Consider the following 20,014-nt stretch of genomic DNA (forward strand, 5'->3'; position numbering starts at 1 on the left):
TGGATTGGGAAGATCCCCTGGAGGAGGGCACGGCAACCCATTCCCAGTATTCATGCCTGGAGATTCCCAATGGACAAAGGAGCCTGGTGGGCTACAGTCCATGGAGTTGCAGAGTCAGACTTGACTGAGCGACTAAGCATGGCAAAAGGATCATTAGAGAGACTAAATCAAAGTCCCAGGATAGGGACTTTCCTGGTGGTCCAGGAGCTAAGACTTAGTGTTCCTAATGTAGGGGGCCCAGGTTGAATCCCTAGTCAGAGAATAAGATTCCACATGCCACACACAACGAAGATGCAAATAAATAAATAAAAGATAAGTTCCAGGATAAGAGCTGTGTGACAGAAGAAGAGAATAAGCAGCCCATACGGGAGCAGAAGGATAGGGAACTGCCAGAAGGTCTGAAGTGGGGAACATACTGTTAAGCACATGACAGTGTTAATATGCATTGATAGAAAATCAGTAAAATGAAAAAGAATATTATTATAACTCTGGAAAGAAAGAAAGGTTATTTAAAAAAAAAAGTATGGGGCTCTGTTTGGCTTAGCAAGACAACAGTATTGGAATAGTGACAAAACTATAAATTATGATTATCAATTTAAAAATACATCACTGGGGTGACAGGAGGAAGCAAAGTGGGACGGTTATATAGCGGGAAGTGAGGCTTAGATAGGAAGGAGGGAGTCCAAAGATAGTTTTTCTTATAAAACTTTCACTACTGTCTGTATTTTTAATGTTTAAAAATTAACGTGTTAATTTGAGAAAAGAAATTTAAATAAACCTTTTTTTCCTTCAAACTAACTTCTTTTTCTTAATAGGCAGGAAAAAGAAAATGCGATATGTCAAGGAAAAAGAATTTATTATTCTATGAATAAGACTCACGTCTGACTTGACTAAGTCATACTGTTCTCAAAATTAAAAATATAAATTATTACTGTGCACTCCTGTTGAATACAATAAAATTAACATGAAATGTTCTAAGTGTTAACATTATTTACGTGCTATTAAACTTGCGGAATGAATACACCTTTTGGAATTGCTGCTAATTATACTTTATAGAGTCAGTAAGGAATTTAATAGACAAGAATGGTTAACAATTGCTGTTCTTCATTCAGCTGATATCTAATTCTTCCTAGGCTTCCTGATTTCAGCTTCCACAGCGTGCTTCTGCCATCACGTGCTTTACCTCAGTCAGGATATCAGCAGGAACTCCAGTGGCCATTAGGATAGTACAAAGCTGCTGCAGTAAGCCACACTGGAACATAGCTTTTTGGCAGCTACTGGTAGCACCAGGAGGGTTGTTGGGAGATACTAGTACACGAACAAGCTGCAGAAGAAAGAGAACACAAAATCTGTCTTTTAGAGATTTGAAAAGTCTTGAGACAAATTTGATCTATATGAATAGAAAACCTGTGTAATGGATTCCCCAAACTGCTCAGCCAGATCTATAGCATGCAATGCTTTGACAGCATTTTACACACACTTCTTTCAAAATTGGTGTGAAAGTGTTAGTCACTTAGTCATGTCCGACTCTTTGCCACCCCATGGACTGCAGCCTATCAGGCTCCTATATCCATGAAATTCTCCAGGCAAGAATATTAGAGTGGGTTGCTATTCCCTTCTCCAGGGAATCTTCCTGATTCAGGGATCAAACCTAGGTCCCCACACTGCAGTCAGATTCTTTACTGTTTGAGCCATCTCCTCTCAAACCCTGTCACTGCTTAATCAACTAAGTTTTTTAATACCCCGTGCTGTCATTTCCTCAAGGGGATCTTCCCAACTCAGGGACTGAACCCACATCTCCTGCATCTCTTGCACTGGCAAGCAGATTCTTTACCACTGCGTCACCTGGGAAGCCCCAGCAAAGTCCTAGATGGCATCTTTTTCCAAGAGAAAGCTGTTTTATCTGCATTGAAAATCTGTTGCTTCGTGTGGCCACCTTCATTGACTTGCTGCAGCTTCTACATCAGCTCTTGTTTCACCTGTGTTAATACTTCTATGTTATGAAGAAGACGACTTCTTTCCTTAAACCTCATGAACCAACTTCTGCTAGATTCAAACTTCTCTTCTGCAGCTTTCTTACCTTTCTCAACCTTCATGGAATTGAAGAGAGTTAGGGCTTTGTTCTACAGTAGGCTCTGGCTTAAGGGAATGTTATCACGGGTTTGATCATCTATCCAGGCCACTAAAGCTTTCTCCACATTAGCAATAAGGCTGCTTCAGTTTCTCATCTCTCATGTATTCACTTATTCTTTCCTTCAATAACTCTTCCTCTGGATTTACAATTTGGCTAACTGGTACAACAGGCCTAGGTTTCAGCCTATCTTCATTTTCAATATGCCTTCCTTACTCAGCTTATTCATTTCTAGCTTTTGATTCAGAGTGAGAGACATCCGACTCTTCCTTTACTTGAACACTTAGAGGCCACTTACAGGCCACTGTAAGGTTATTAACTGGTCTAATTTCAACACTTACATCATAGCAGATAGGGAGACCCGAGGAGAGGGAGACAAGGGAATGGTCAGTTCGAGGAGCCGTCAAACACACACATTTATCAATTAAGTTGTCCATTTTACAAGGGAGTGATTCATGGTGCCACAGAACAATTACAAAGACCACTGATCACAGATCACCATAACAAATAATAATGAAAAGGTCTGAAATACTGTGAGAATTACCAAAATGTGGCACAGAGACATGAAGTGAGCAAGTGCTGGTGAACAAAAGCTGACAGACTGGCTTGACACAGGGTTGCCATAAACCTTCAATTTGTAAAGAGTGAAATTATCTACAAAGCACAATAAACTGAGGTATACCTGTATTTAAAGCAAACACCAAATTATGTGTCATCTTTCCCGTAAATATTTCTATATGCCTCCGATAAAAAGATTTTAAAAATATAATCATCATGCCATTATTATACCTAACAAAATCAACAATAATTCCTTAAGTAAGTGTTAGTCACTCAGTCGTGCCTGACTTTTTGCAACCTCATGGACTGCAGCCCACCAGGCTCCTCTGTCCATGAGATTTTCCAGGCAAGGATACTGGAGTGGGTTGCCATTTCCTTCTCTAGGGGATCTTCCCAACCCAGGGATCGAACACGGGTATCCTACACTGCAGGTAGATTCTTTACTGACTGAGCTATGAAGGAAACCTAATAATTCCTTAATGTCATCTAATAGCAGTTGGGTATCTTAACTGATGCTATAAATAATCACATTTCTAGATAACAAAGAAGTAGGAGGGATGGTTGAAGAAAGAGGTAATACTTATAACGATAAGAAAATAAGTGAAGAACTAATAGTTATATTCAAATATATTACAAATATGCAAAATATCACAATAAATTGATTTATATTTTCCCAGAGAGAAAAACCAGGGAAAGTTTGTAGATGTTATATCCAGGCAGATTTTGACTCATTATATAGATTAAGCTTTTTATAATTAGAACTATCCAACAACAAAAAGGAGTCTCTCATTAGGTAATGAGTTTTCTGAGAGTCAGTGGCAGTATCGGTCCAAAAAATGGAATAGAAGGGATTTCTACAGGTAGAAATAGTCATGAAATTATCATTCCAGGAAAAAATTTAAATGTTTCACAATTAAAAAAATTTCAAAAAGATGCATTCTTCACATTTAATTTCGAAATTTAAATGAATGATCCTCAAGTGGATCAATTTCAATTTTTAGTGGCTTAGAAGTCTATCATAATTATAACTGGGATGATGAATAATTCCAGTTAGGACATATATATCCAAAAAGGATTGTTGATCACCATTTACAATGCATTTTCATTTGTTATATAACCAAGAACTTGAAATATAAGCAACCCTAAATATAAGCAATAATGCTATCAAGAAAGCCTTCTAATAGTTTGAAAAGCAGTAGATAACCTGTGGCCTGTGAAGCTATGAAATACATCAACTACTTCGTCTTTGAATGGAGAATACATTACAGTGAATTAAACTCAGTTTCTTTATTTTGAAGTTTATGTTCTTCAATAACTACTATCTAGTTTATTCACTTTCTAGAAGAATACTTAAAGAACTAACTTACTTCTATATATAACTGCTGCTGCTGCTAAGCCGCTTCAGTCATGTCAGACTCTGTGCGACCCCATAGATGGCCAGCCCACCAGGTTCCGCTGTCCCTGGGATTCTCCAGGCAAGAATACTGGAGTGGGTTGCCATTTCCTTCTCCAATGCATGAAAGTGAAAAGTGAAAGTGAAGTCGCTCAGTTGTGCCCGACTCTTAGTGATCTCATGGACTGCAGCCTACCAGGCTCCTCCGTCCATGGAATTTTCCAGGCAAGAATACTGGAGTGGGCTGCCATTGCCTTCTCCATATATAACTAGAATACTGTTTTTCTGTTTATATGCAGCATTCTATTCTAAATTTTTTTTGGTAAAATAGTGCTTTACTTTTTAATAAGTGACTTTCTTGTTAACAATTACTTTTTGCAAAAGTTAATTCTTTAGGAAGTACCCAAAGCTATAAAATATGAGTAAGCTCCTCAAGCAGTTTAGATTCTCACTCTGGAAGGAAATATATATGTAACTGGTACATCATGAGAACCCTTCATTTTCTCTAATCACATTTTGAAAATCATTTTTCTAGAGGAATTTCCTTTGTTAAGAAAATTTCCTTTGTTAAGAAGGCAGTGTTGAGCAAAGATATCAACTTTACCACTGGGACACTATTTCTGAAACATTAAAAACTAATAGCCTTGAAATGTGTGATACTGACATGTAAAAATAGAAACAATGAAATTGGGAATATCAACAGATTCTGCCCATGTTCTCCTGTAAAATAATTCCCTAACAGTTTTTAAGGCATATTCTAAATAGGCTAACTATAGTTTATTATCCAAACTGGGACACTTTTGAAGTGAAAGAGGACACAATTAGTAATTACAAAAGGAATACTGACCTGGTAAACTGGGGCATATGGTCACCCTAATTATCAATCAACCCTATGTGGGAAACTCCCAGAGAAGGCAACAATATGCAGATTCTAATTATCAGTCTGATTAACCACCTAGTTTTGAGGAACACAACTTTACGAACACAGGGACATTCAAAGACCCACAAGAATCACTAGAGAGTAAGTTAGGAAACTGGTATAAACTTAAGGGTCTGGACAAGGGGGATTCAATAAAGGCATAAATAAGTAAAATACTTAAAAAATGTCATAATTTTCTGATACAGAATTCATTTGGGATCCTACTGTCTTCACTTTTATTATCCATCACCACCAAGCTTTCACCACAGAGCTTAAATGAAATTACATGTGACTTGTTAACTTTATTTGTATTAAACATAAAACTCAAGACTATTAATCTTTGAGGGTAGGGACATCATCATCCACTTCCAAGCACCCAGTGTCTGGCTCTCAGTAAATGTTTACTGAATGAATTTCTATGCTGAACTTAATATTCTGAATACTAAAATTTATGATATTAGAACCTTAAATAAAGAAAGTAGATTTAAAAAATTCAACTCAACAAGCTAACTTATTATCTTCTAGTGCAAAACCTATCAGGAAACTATATGTTTGGATGTGCTTTAAAATAACCCAACAAGGCAAGAGAGGGGAATAAAAGATGAAACAGTATTGTCAGATGTTAACAGTTACTGAAACAAAGCGTATGTGTGGGAGGAAGGGAATCTCGATCTCTGAATATAACTGCAAATCTCCATATCAGAACGTTCTTACTTTTTTTTAAAGCCCACCTGAAACCAATTCAACATCCTGTATTGACCAAAGGCAAGCCATTTTTTTTTCTTTGAAAGGATTGTTGTCAAAATTATCAAATATATGTCTGAGGACAGTGTACCTGTAACATTAGGTGTAGATTAGTCACTTTCTGTGCGGACCAGCCAGAATTTTCATCTCCAACTTCAAACCAAGGTTTCATACGCTGAATATATGAGCCTTCTTTAAAAAAATTTTGATTGGAATTGTTGTTTTTTAACAAGTTTTGGAGGAGAATCAGACAATCTTCCACTACTATACCTGGAGAAAGAATGTAAAAAACAGGGATGTGAAGGCTGATAGAACCTGAAGGAAAATTCAATCCCCAAACATTTTAAAAACAAAATCTCCATGCACAGCATCTCCTCAGCATGCATGGCAGTGAGCCTGTTCTTCCTCAGGTCCCCCAGGGATCTCTTGACTTCTCTTTTTGACTAGCCACTCATCTCAGTAACTCACACTGTTTCTTCACATTCAGCTTACACATCATTTCTTCAAGAATGATTAGTGAGATCCAATGACTAGGTTAGGATCACCAGCTATATGCTCTCACAGTAGCCTGCTCCTTTTATTATTATGTAGCATCTGTCTTCTCCACTAGATTATAATTCATGAAGACAGGAATTTGTGAATGTCCTACTCACCTCTGTATCCTCAGCAGATATAGAGATAAGACATCAGACATATACAAGGTAAAGTGAAAGTGAAAGTTGCTCAGTTGGGTCTGACTCTTTGTGACCCCATGAACTACATAGTCCATGGAATTCTCCAGGCCAGAATACTGGAGTGGGTAGCCTTTCCCTTCTCCAGGGGATCTTCCCAACCCAGGGATCGAACCCAGGTCTCCCACATTGCAGGTGGATTCTTCACCAGATGAGCCACAAGGGAAGCCCCATATACAAGGTATGCATGTATGCATGTGAAGTCGCTCAGTCGTGTCCAACTCTTTGTGACCCCATGGACTGTAACCTATACCAGGCTCCTCTGTCCATGGGATTTTCCAGGCAATAGTATTGGAGTGGATTGCCATTTCCTTCTCCAGGGGATCTTCCCGACCCAGGGATCGAACCCAGGTCTCCCACATTGTAGACAGATGCTTTACCATCTGAGCCACCAGGGAAGTCTTCCAATATTCAGCCCTACTAAATATTTGTTAAATGAATCAATCATTGTAATCTCTAAGAAGCACCTGACATTGTTGTCTCAATGCCTCTTCCTTGAAACTTCCTCTTCTCTTGGTTTCTAAAACACTAATGACTCCCTCCCTGGTTTTCCCTACAGATGTCTGGTCACTCCTCAGGCTTCCTAGGCAAAGAGCTCTGTTTCCTCTGCAAAGCCTATGACGAAGGCTGGATGCTCACAGTGAGTAGGTTCCTCTGTGTATATACCCACACTTTTGTGCCTACTACTTGAGCTGTATGATTATAAGAATTAATTGCTTTTTAAAAATTAAGACTATTTTTTCAAAGCACCTTCAGGTTTAAAGAAAATCTGAGAAACAAATATAGGGAACTCCCACATACTCTCTCCTTGCCAGTGTCCACTGCTCTTACTATTTAGCATTAGCGTGAGGTACATGTGTCAGACTGAAGAATGAATACTGATACATTATTAACTCATGGTCATAGTTTACATTACGGCTCATTCTTTGTAAGTTCTATAGGTTTCAACATATGTATTAATTTTATGTACCCACCATTACAGTTATATAGAATAGATTCACTGCTCTAAAAATCCTATGATCCACCTATGCATTCCTCTTTCTTTGCTTCAATACTCACTTATGATAAAAACTCTTAGCAAAAATCAGAGTTAAAGGTGAAACATCAACATTCTCATTAAAGTCAGCAATTATTTCTAACACTGTATTAAAGATTCTAATGGGGTTCCCTGGTGGCTCAGATGGTAAAGAATCTGCCTGCAATGCAGGAGACCCGGGTTCGATCCCTGGGTCAGGAAGATCCTCTGGAGAATAAGACAGCAACCCACTCCAGTATTCTTGCCTAGAGAATCCCAAGAACAGAGGAACCTGGCTACAGTCAATGGGGTCGCAAGAGTTGGACATCACTTAGCGACTAAACCACCACCAAATATCCTAGTCTGTGTGATGAGACAAAGAGGACAAGAAAACTGGTATAAGAAATGAAAGAAAGAAAAAAGGATTACACTATTTGTGGAAGATATCATATCTATATAGAAAGTCCAATGAGAACTAATGATTTAATAAGATAATTGGATACAAAATCAATATATAAAAAATCAAATAGTAACCACTTGAAAATGTAATTAAAAAGAAAGATTTCATTCATATGTAACAAAAAGTATAAGATGTCTGGGAATGAATCTAATAAAAAAGGTATACAACTCTTGTGTTTAAAATTATAAACATTACTGAAAGAGATAAAAAGAAGACTTGAATAGATTAAAAGATATACCTGGATTCATGGGAGAAAAAGTCAATGATGATTCTCTTTAATCTTTAAACTCTGTATATTTTCAATAAATATCCCAACTGGGATTTTCAGATAACTTGACTAGCTAATAAGTTTCACTTAAATGAAGAATAAAGAAAACAGACACTAAGACAAATTATGAAGAGGGCCAAGATAGAAAATTCTTTCAATATTCTAATAGAAGATTATTATGAAGCCTTAGTAATTAAGAAAGTATGGTTTTAGTGTAGAACTAGACAAACACTAATGGAATAGAACACAAAACTCAGAAACAGACCTTCACATATATGAAATTTGATCACAAATCTTATACCATCATTCAAAAGAAAATCCCTATTAATTATTTGCAAAAGACAAATTTTTAAAGCCTTTAGTACAAGAAAGTGATGGAAACTCTCTTTATGACAATGAGATAGAGATAGATTTCTTAAATAAAACCCAAAAGCATAAACTATAAAAAAAATCTAACACGTGATTATATTAAAATTTTAAACTTTAATAGAAACACTATAAACCGACTAAGAGAAGATAACTAAAACATGTATAATCAACAAATGATTAGTGTCCAGAATATGTAAGAGCATCCAAATAATCAACTGGAAATGGAAAAATGATCTTACATAAAAATGGGCAAGAAGGTAATTCAGAGGGTTCAAGGATACACAAAAATAGACAGTGACTATACTGCAGATGGTGATTGCAGCCATGAAATTAAAAGACGCTTACTCCTTGGAAGGAAAGTTATGACCAACCTAGATAGCATATTCAAAAGCAGAGACATTACTTTGCCAACAAAGGTCCATCTAGTCAAGGCTATGGTTTTTCCAGTAGTCATGTATGGATGCGAGAGTTGGACTGTGAAGAAAGCTGAGTGCCGAAGAATTGATGCTTTTGAACTGTGGTGTTGGAGAAGACTCTTGAGAGTCCCTTGGACTGTAAGGAGATCCAACCAGTACATCCTAAAGGAGATCAGTCCTGGGTGTTCATTGGAAGGACTGATGCTAAAGCTGAAACTAATACTTTGGCCACCTCATGCGAAGAGTTGACTCATTGGAAAAGACTCTGATGCTGGGAAGGATTGGGGGCAGGAGGAGAAGGGGACGACAGAGGATGAGATGGCTGGATGGCATTACCGACTCGATGGACATGAGTTTGAGTAAATTCTGGGAGTCGGCGATGGACAGGGAGGCCTGGCGTGCTGAGGTTCATGGGCTCGCAAAGAGTCAGACACGACTGAGCAACTGAACTGAACTGATACTCAGATCATGGCAATCAGTTCCATCACTTCATGGCGTACAGATGGGGAGAAAGTGGAAACAGTGATGGACTTTATTTTCTTGGGCTCCCAAATCACTGCAGATGGTGACTGCAGCCACGAAATTAAGATGCTTGCTCCTTGGAAGAAAAGCTCTGACAAACCTAGACAGCATATTAAAAAGCAGAGACATCACTTTCCTGACAAAGCATATAGTCAAAGCTATGGTTTTTCCAGTAATCATGTACGGATGTGAGAGTTGGACCATTAAAAAAGGCTGCGCGCCAAAGAATTGATGCTTTCAAACTGTGGTGCTGGAAAAGATTCTTGGAAGTCCCATGGACTAAAAGGTGATCACACTAGTCAATTCTAAAGGAAATCAATCCTGAATATTCATTGGAAGAACTAAAGCTAAAGCTAAAGCTCCAATACTTTGGCCACCTGATGTAAAGAGCTGACTCATAGGAAAAGACCCTGATGCTGGGAAAGACTGAGGGCAGGAGAAGGGGTGCCAGAGGATGAGATGGTTGGATGTAGCAACTCAACAAACATGAGTTTGAGCAAACTCTGGGGGACAGTGAAAGACAGGAAGCCTGGCATGCTGCAGTCCATGGGGTCGCAGAGTCAGACATGACAGTGACTGAACAACCACCCATGAAAATATGCTTAATCTCATTATTAATTTAAGTAATGAAATAAAATCTCAGTAAGATAACTCTCTTTCTTTGCATGTGTGCTCAGTCCGTGTCTGACTCTTTGCAACCCTGTGGACTATAGCCCGCCAGGGTCCTCTATCTGTTGGAGAGAATACTGGAGTGGGTTGTCACTTCCTTCTCCAGGGAATCTTCCTTACCCAGAGATTGAACCTGTGTCTCCTGCATTACAGGTGGATTCTTTACTCGCTGAACCATTGGGGAACCCCTAAGTAACTCATCCAATCTTTTCTGCTTATCTATTGTTTCATCTATATTCTAATGACCCAAATCTTTATCACCAGCGTGGCCCTGCCCTCCAGATTAGTAAGCCTACTCTCAATCATACTATGATACTTACTAACTCCAGTTCAGTGAATGCAAATATACTCATTTTTCTCCTCTGACTCTGGTGCTAGGTTTTTTCGATCAATTTCTCACTAAAAGTATCTAAAAATGCTGAACTAAAAAAAAAAGTCTAAGAGCAATGAAGTGACTGTACAGCAGGCTAAAACTGACAAGAAAATGGGTATCTACCCAGCTAAGTATAAAAGTACCTTTTGGCTGGCGGTACATTTCTCAATTTTGATAAATCTAAACTTTTCATTTTGACAGTCTCATGGGACAGAAGGAAAATAAATCAAAGCCAAGGGTATACACAAGGTAGGCAAGGAATCTAACAGAAAACTCTTCACCTAATAAACCAGAACCTCAAAAGGACATATCCCCAGGGGGCAAACAGTGAAAAGTTAACCAGTACTCATAGATTTGGAGAAGGCAATGGCACCCCACTCCAGTACTCTTGCTTGGAAAATCCCATGGACGGAGGAGCCTGGTGGGCTGCAGTCCATGGGGTCGCAAAGAGTTGGACACGACTGAGCGACTTCACTTTCACTTTTCACTTTCATGCATTGGAGAAGGAAATGGCAACCCACTCCAGTGTTCTTGCCTGGAGAATCCCAGGGACGGGGGAGCCTGGTGGGCTGCCGTCCCTGGGGTCGCACAGAGTCGGACCCGACTGAAGCGACTTAGCAGCAGCAGCACTCATAGATTGGCCTGGGTTTGCATTGCCTGAATGGTCCAGGAAATGTCAAGGCTTCAATCTGGAATAAGGTGATCCCAGATAAACTATAGCCCCAGGGCTTGCCAAAGACAAACACATTTTCTATGCAAGAAATTACCTTCATCCTAGGATTCAAATTCCTGTAACTAATTCTAAGTATACACAAAACACAGTAAAAGAAAGCCATGTACACAAAAAACATTGTACTATGTGTAAAACCCAGTAGAGCAAAGTACCACCAAGACTTAAAATACTAGGATTATCAGAGACCATAAAATAATTGTTTCTTACATTTCAAGAAATGAAAAGATAAACTGAAAATACATACAGAAAAAAGGAAGTTGTAAAAAATTACCTAGCAAATTTGCCAAAGTACGAGACAGAACTTATAGAAAAGAAAAATTTAAAACTCGATGATACATGCAAAAGCTGATCAAATACAGGTGAAGAGAGAATTGGTGAAACAGGAAATAATCAGAAGAAATAATCCAGAAGAAAATCTGGAAAGATAAAAAGACAGAAAACACAGACGAGAAAGTACGATGATAAGGGGAGAATCTAGTCAGATGACAGAGAACTGACTCTGAGTTTAGGAAGATTTCAAAAAATGTGACAAAGCAGTATTGGAAGAGATATAGCTGAGATTTCCAGAAATGAGGAAAGACACCAACAGATTCTGAAAGTCTAAGAAATATTAAGCAGCATAAGTTAAAAGAAATCCATACTCAACAAACCACAGAGGAAGAAAGAAAGACTGTAAAGCCTCCATCCTCCCTCAGGAAAGCCTCTTTCAACATCTAACAAAACAACAAAAAAAGGCATACGCCCTCCTTTCTCCCTTCAGTTGGATTCCTCAGAAGTTAACAATTCAATGAGAGCAAAAGGAACCTTCTCAAATCAATCTCTTCATACTATACCTCCATCACTGTTTCCCTCCTCTGTAATAATGTCCAGTAGTCTCTCAAAAGCATTTTCAAAAGCAACAATTTTCTGGATTGCTCCATTGCTTCTTGTTAGTGCCTGCAGTAGTAAGACGCCCTTATGGAGAAGAAAGATAATGTTGAGTGGAATATAACTTTTTAAAGACATTTAAAGATTACTTTAAAAATCACAGAGATTTAGAAGTGGCAGGAATTTTACAAGTCCAACTCCTTTGCTTTATAGATAGGGAAAAAAAGGATACAGAAGGTGAGCAATTTGCCTCCCTAAACTATACAGATTTCAAAAGACAGACCACCCTGACTAGAATCCATGTTTAGCAATTCCTAATTCAGTTCTTTTTTTCACCATTCAATACAAATATACAACAATTCTTGCTCATTCATCAATCATTACATAGCTTTCACTGTGGTCTAAGAGAGCTGAACATGATTGTTATCTATCTCAGTAATGCCTCTGTATGTACTTCACAATAGTAACAGTAAGAAATTGCGAAATCAATAATATAAGTCAATAAACACCACCACATTCTAGCAGGGAAAGTTCAACTATTCTTGTAGTTATTCAGCCTTCAAATTCTCCAGATTTAATTCTAAAAGTTGACAGGTTGGAAAAAAAAAAAAAGGAAGGATAAGAATTCATGTCTCATGAATAGCATGTCTAGTACAGAACAATTCTCTGTAGTCTTTGATTATGATTTTTAGTTTTACTCAGTTCCTATTGAGCCAGATTTAGTTTATGTATCTGCAACTACTTATCATTCAAGAAAAACTCACTGTTAACCATTTCTGCTTATTTCACTATCAAACAAGAATTTTACGAGCTCACAGGGAGTCTAACAATATCCTAATGGTCAAAGAGATAGAAAATATTTAATGAAAAAAGCAGATATTACTTAAAGGAAGAGGAATAGCAACTAGGTAATTCAAAAGTGCCTAAGAGGCCAATTAGCTTTTGGTTGTCCATACTGGGCAGGTCAGTATTCATACAAGACAAAAAATGCCCACAGCCTTATTGCACTTGTCCTACTCATCTTTCTGACTGTCCACTCTCAACATTAATATGAGAGAGAAAGCGAAAGTGGTTACGTCAAATTCTCCTACTTAATGAGTTTAACTGCTAACAAAGGAGGAAGAAATACAGTGGAAGAACACTAAGGCTATGAATTAGATACAGCGGGTTTTTAAAAGTTCTGGTTAACTGCTTGTGCAACTTGAAGCAAATTACTTAAATTCTGTGTGTAATTTATATAATGTAAGTCTCAGTACACCCATGTATAAAATGAAGATGGTATCTTTGTCAGAGGGTTTTTATGAGGACTAAAGGAAATAAAACAGCCCCCACAGAGCCCAAGGTTTCAATGCATTTCAGTTTCTTTTACCTATTATGAAATGTATTCCTCTATTCAAACATATCTACTAAAATGTTATTGAAAATAAAGTATACACTCATTGGTTACTGAATGTAAGTGGGCACCAATTCCTGACTTTAAAAACTGGCAATTAAAGGGATTTATCAATTTATCCTTCCTTTCACATATGAATTGTAATTCAGGGTAATAAACTGTTCCATGAAGTAAACTTCCTCTTTGAGGAAGATTACTGCTGAATAAATGTAAAAGAATGGCAAGTTCTAGAAATCATCATTTTGAAACTCTTAACAAAATAACTGATTCCGGCAATATTCATTAATGAATGATAGGCTATAATGGACGAAAGGATCTATGAAGGGATCTGAATGTCATCACCTGAATCAAATCCACTGATCATACAAATGAGACAGCCAGGTATTTCATTTCCTCATGTGTTGCAAATTGCATCACCCAGGGAAAAGCAAAGAGGTGAACCAAAACCTACCTAATCAAGGCCTTTAGAAAAGTAAGACAATCAAATGTAATGTGAGAACCTTGTCTGGATCCTGATTTGGGAACCAACTATGGAAGACATTTATGAGACAAGTAGGAAACTTGAGTACAGAATAGTTATCTTATTTAAACTGAGGGCTAAGACAAACTTGTTATCTCATTAAATCTGATAATTGCATTGTAGCTATATAAGGATACACATTACATGTATACTGAAGTATGCAGTAGTGAAATTATACAGAAATAGTGAAATCAGATAGGTTGATTCCTTTTAAATATTCCAGTTAAAAATAAGGGAGAAGACATAAATTAAAAAAAATACAGGAGAATGGTGAGGGGAGGGGTAGATGAAACAAGTATAATAAAATCTTGAAAATTAAGGGGTTTAGGGGATGGGTTTGTCTGTGTTTTCTCTTTTGTGTGTGCTTACATTTCTCATAATAATAAACTAAAGAATGCAATTACAGACTATCACTTAGATGTGAGCTGGTACCTAGAGTTTTCTCAACCTTTCTCACTAATTTTTAAGCACTAACTTGAATAAATATGGTATTTCAGTGCACCTATGAAAAATGACTAATTCTCTAAATCCAGATCAAAATCAATTTTTCAAATATAGAACAAACTGAGACTAAAAATCTTTACCAATTGGCACCCTGAGCAATTTAATCATGTTGATAACTATCACTGAATGCAATGAGAAACATTAAAAAGAAAGAAAAGAAGGAAATCAAAGTTTTTAAAAGAAGGATGAAGAAAGAAAACAATACAAAAGAGCGAGGGGAAGCAGTATACTATTCTAGGCAGTCACAGAGTGCCACTAGTGACCGCCAGGGTGCTGGTTAGTTTCTTCTGATTGCTATACGCTATAATATGCTGTTTATTACATAACGCTCAATAATAAGTATGCACAAAAAATTCAAATGAATTTGTTAAACCAAAGGAAAGATGGCTGTAAAACTCCAAAATCTAATAAACATTATAGCAAAAATATAACTTAATCCCTAATTGTAAAATTAATGAAAACCAACATAAATAGAGAATCATTTTATCCGTCTCAAAAACAGGAAAAAAGGTTAGGAGTAGGAAAAAAGAAAAACACTAGATAGTTAAAAGAAGTGCTATATTTAAAAACCAAGATAATGCAGTTATATACACACACAAATTATATCTGAAAATGAAAATAAATGATAATAATACTAATAACAATACAGGAAGAGAGAATTTCTTTATTAATTGGTTTGTATGTATGTATGTAATAATTCTTTATTAATTGGTATGTATCTTATTTGAACTAAGGGCCAAGAGAGGAGTAGAACAACAAATTCGGGTTTAAGACACATAGTAGTATTTTAGTCAAGAAAAGACACTCAAAATTCCTAATAGGTACACAATTCTTAAAACAATATTATTAAGGAATAAAAAAATGTCCTCAGAAACCAATACATTTTAGAGCAATTTTCCTCCAATTAAAAAATAAATTTAAAAAAATTAAAAAGTCCTTATGAGTTTCATTACTATATTATTTCTTCACTTATAATACTGCATTCACATACATACTACAAAGTTTTAAATACAAAACTAAAAATACTGTCTATGTGGATAAGAAGTCAAGCGCATTTCAGTTTTGTCTTTGTTTTGCCATGAACCAGTTGTAAGACCAAGAACAATCCAAATGATATTTACTAGCACTTAAGATGAGGAAGGAGCAAGGCCGGTGCCACAAATACAAAGATGTATAAGACATCCCCAACAAAGAACAAGCCACTTGCTTTCTGTACATCCCGGGCTTCTCAGTGTAAATATGGAGACTAAATTAGTCTGATAGGATCTCCTAGCTCTAAAGTTTAATTTGAAAGATTTTTCCAATTGCCATCTAAACTATTGTGGTTTTGGTCAAGTTGTAGATAACAAAAAAAAAATGGTCAAGCAGCAAAACAGTACTGCATCAAAACAAAACAGTACTGGTCAATATAAAATACTCAAATGTATATGCAAATATTAAATCAGAATGAAGAATTAACTCCAGAACAAATCATGTGAGTTAAATAGAGATTACAAGGAAAATCCTTTGAAATATATTCAATCAATTAAGGGTGGAGAGTTCAAATGCAGCACTTTGTTAAGTTTATGCAGTTCAATGTCTAGGGATGTTTCCTGTACCCTCTCTGGAGGCACAGTTTGGGATCAGAACAACCTTTCAGAAAAAGATGGAAGAAATCCTAAACTTGTAGAAGGCATAAATTTGAATAGCAAAATTATTTGTCTAACCAAAATACTGAATAGGCAGAAAACAAAGAAATAATGGGGCCTTGTATATAACTTTAAAAGGTCTAAACCATTAACCCAATTTTCCAAATCTAATTTCTTATAACTCTGAAAAAGAGTCATCAAAGATTTCATTTGCAAACAGAGAATAAAAGCTGCATATTCTTAGGCTTTTAAAAAAAATGTAACTTACATCATTACGTATAACTTCCCTGGAATCTGCTAATAAGTCCATCAATCTTGAAACACCTAGGACATATAACCATGTGTAAAACACTGGCAGATCAAAAATACCAACAGTGATTCAAATTATAAACAATTTATTAACACATCATTTCAGTTATAAAAGTGATCCTTATTTTTATTTTCTTGTTATTTTGTTGTTGTTTTATTTTTTTTGTTTGTTTTTTTATGATCCTCACTTAAAAATTTTTTTTTGCCTTGTCATGAAGCATTTGGGATCTTAGATCCCCAGAGATAGAACCCACACCCCTTGCATTCAAAGTGCAGAGTCTTAACCACCAGACTGCCAGAGAAGTCCGTGATCCTCACTTTTGTATCAAAATAATATAAGGAAGATGAGTCACTTACCCATGGGACTGACTAAAATAATTTGCTGAACCTGAGGCCCTAGTTGTTTTAAAAGAGAAGTAAGAAGCTTCACGCCAGGCCAGCGGACATGGAAATCAAACTCCTACAATACAAGAATTCAAAATATTTAACATTTGTAATTCATATTTTCAAGAAAAACTTTTTTTTTCAATTAGTAGTATGGTACCAAAAACTATAAGCAAACAAAAAAAGTTTAGCAAACTTTAAAAAAGTAATTTAAGAAATAAAAAGAAAAATTATAAATGATCAAAATGATTAAACTGTTACTGACTAGATGTAACTGTACTTTGTAAAATGGAAACAAGCAGACAGTATTTGAAGAGATTATATAGGTCTTAAAACAAACGTGAATCTCTTGCAACGATACAACAAATTTCACTATCTTAAAAAGGAACATATGTATTGCTTCCTCAGTAACACCCAAAAGGGCAACAAAAGAAGCTTATTAAGATGACAAAAACAACAAAGTTCTTTACTTACCTCCAACAAAGATAAGAGAAGAGTGACATTTTCTTGCTGCTTAATGAAAATTTCTGTAAACTGGCTTCCCAAATCCTCACTCTGTCTTGTGGAGTTTTCTTCTGTAATATTCAAAGATAAAGTACTTGAACATGATGCTTTATTATTTTAAAGTGTCTGTTTTGCTGAAAAAGCTAAGCAGAAACGGTAATTTTCTTGAACAGTGTGGCTGGAAATGGTATCATGATTATGCTGGAAGGACATATCCTTAAAATTACTTTCAGTGTCATTTAAAGAAATTTTTATTCTTTAAGTGTTTATGATATTCAAAGAAAATATATTTAGATCTCCACATTTTCTCAAGGTCATTTTTAGGTTAAACTTCTAGTTAGAGTACAAGGGAACTTACTGGGGTGATGGAAATATTCTATCTCAAATGTGATACTGGATACTGGTTATGCTACTATATAATTTGCCCAAACACACAGGACTATACAACCCCTAAGAATAAATTTTAATGGACGTAAATCATACCCCCAAATCCCCTCCCCGCAAAAGATTACTTAACACATAGTCCTTGCTGACTCTTAGTCTCTTAGTGTTACTGAGTTAAATAATTTAATTTTAAAGTTCAACCAATCATCTAAAGATTCTTCAGTATCTTTTTCAAAAAAATTAACATATACATCCTATAAAGTTATTTGGCAGTAAAACCAGAATTTGCATGTAATTTTTCATTCATTTTTTAAAAGATTTTATATTTGTCTTTAAGATTTAATTCTTTATCTGTTTTTTCAATGTACTTTGTCAAAAAAAATATACAGGGTCACTAAAAACTGAAGCAACAATTGCCAAAGCAAATTAGCATTTAAAATCTGCCTACACTATAAATGCAATATAGAGATGGCAAATACACTACTCCCATCCCCTCACCTATTCCAGACACAGCTATTCCTTTTGCACATATTGCTCCAGGCAGTGACTATAAACAATGGAGTTGGCAGTCAAGATCAAACATATTTATTATCCCTCAAATTGTTCTTTTTTCAAATGTTAGATTTTAATATTAATATACTTTAGAAATAGAAAAAACACAGCAGACCAAAAAAGCAAGACAATCCAACACTGATAGTGATAATCTCATTTAATTATTTGATGAGAAAAGAAAGAGACCAAAGTAGAAAACAGAAGTTTTCATATTCTAAGTTATTAATATAACCTAATTTTCTAGCATATTGATTAATATTCTGGGTTCATCCTTCAGAAATCCTAAGAAATATTTCTTTTATCATCCTTTTTTATCAGTAGAACAATTCACTGTTTCTGAACCTTAAAACTATATTACTTAAAATATACTTTACTTTTAAAAGGACTAGTCTGGCTATGCTAAGAAGATGCCAAGGGAAAGAGGGAAATAATAGGCAGTTCATTTAGGAGGCAATAATCAAGGTAAGCAGTGAAGGTGGCTTAGAGAGTGGTTATAATTCTTATGAAAATAGAAGGAACAGGATTTGTTGGCATATTCCTTAGAGGAGTTGTGAGAAGGGGAGAAAAATAAAAGGTAGAGTGATTCTAAGGTTTCAGCCTGAAGAAGGGGAAGGACAGCACTGCCACTTACTGAAGATTGCAAACACTGGAAGAAGTAAGCTGAGAATATATAGAGAACCAGAGGTTTAGTTTTGAATGTGTTCAGTTTGAGGCACATAAAAACTTGAGTGGGGTTATCAATCAACTGGATAAAGGAAAGCATAACTGTCAGTGGATGGGTTTGGGTTGGACATATATATTAGAATGGTAAACATAAAAATGATCTTTATAGTCGTAAGACTGGATGATAAAGGGCATCTACAAAAAACATAGCTAACATCAAAACTTAATGGTAAAAGACTGAGTGATTTTCACTTAAGATGAGGAAAAACGCAAGAATATCCATTTCACCAATTCTAATCAACATCATACGGGAGTTCTTAGTGTCACAGGGCAGAAAAAGAATAAAAGGCATATGGGCTGAAAAGAAAGAAGTGAATTGTATTTATGCTTGTCTATGTAGAAAATCCTATGGAATTACAAAAAACCTATTAGAGAGTGAGTTTAGCAAAGTTTCTGAATAAAACACCAATATACAAAATTAATGGCATTTCTATATACCGATGATAAAAAATTAGAAATTCAAATTTTAAAAAGAGCACCAATTAAGAGTGCCAGAAAGTATTAAAGACTTAGGGGTAACTCTGATAAAAGATGTATAAAATCTATATACTTTGAACACTCCAAAATGGTGATGAGAGAAATTAAGATTGCGACCCTATGGACTGTAGCCCACCAGACTCCTCTGTCCATGGGATTTCCTAGGCAAGAACACTGGAATGGGTTGCCATTTCCTTCTACAGGGGATCTTCCCAATCCAGCACCTCCTACATTTGCAGGTGGATTCTTTATCAATAAGCCACCAGGGAAGAGTTTTTGTATTATAAGGCTCAAAATTGTTAAAATATCAGTTTACTCTCATATCAATCTGCAGATTTAATGGAATCCCAATCAAAACATCAATTTTTTTTTAGGTAGAAATTGACAAACTGATTCTAAAATTGATATGGGAGTGTGAAGGACCAAAAAGAGCCAAAATAGTTTTGAGAAGGAACAAAGTTGGAAGAC

General features: G+C 36.0%; 1 protein-coding gene across 4 annotated transcripts in view; it reads right to left on the bottom strand.

Moving 5' to 3' along the window:
- Positions 1–20,014, bottom strand: part of USO1 (USO1 vesicle transport factor) — an 80,975-nt gene that overhangs the window by 22,693 nt on the left and 38,268 nt on the right. For all 4 annotated transcript variants that reach the window (XM_006042315.4, XM_006042318.4, XM_006042316.4 and 1 more), the window contains 6 exons: positions 17,381–17,481; positions 16,880–16,982; positions 16,482–16,537; positions 12,135–12,255; positions 5,837–6,015; positions 1,184–1,324 (listed from right to left, as the gene is read on the bottom strand). In XM_006042315.4, the coding sequence (XP_006042377.1) occupies positions 1,184–1,324; positions 5,837–6,015; positions 12,135–12,255; positions 16,482–16,537; positions 16,880–16,982; positions 17,381–17,481 (701 nt within the window). The remainder of the gene's footprint in view (positions 1–1,183; positions 1,325–5,836; positions 6,016–12,134; positions 12,256–16,481; positions 16,538–16,879; positions 16,983–17,380; positions 17,482–20,014) is intronic.

This window comes from Bubalus bubalis, chromosome 7 (assembly GCF_019923935.1).
Source record: "Bubalus bubalis isolate 160015118507 breed Murrah chromosome 7, NDDB_SH_1, whole genome shotgun sequence".
Taxonomy (NCBI): Eukaryota; Metazoa; Chordata; class Mammalia; order Artiodactyla; family Bovidae; genus Bubalus; species Bubalus bubalis.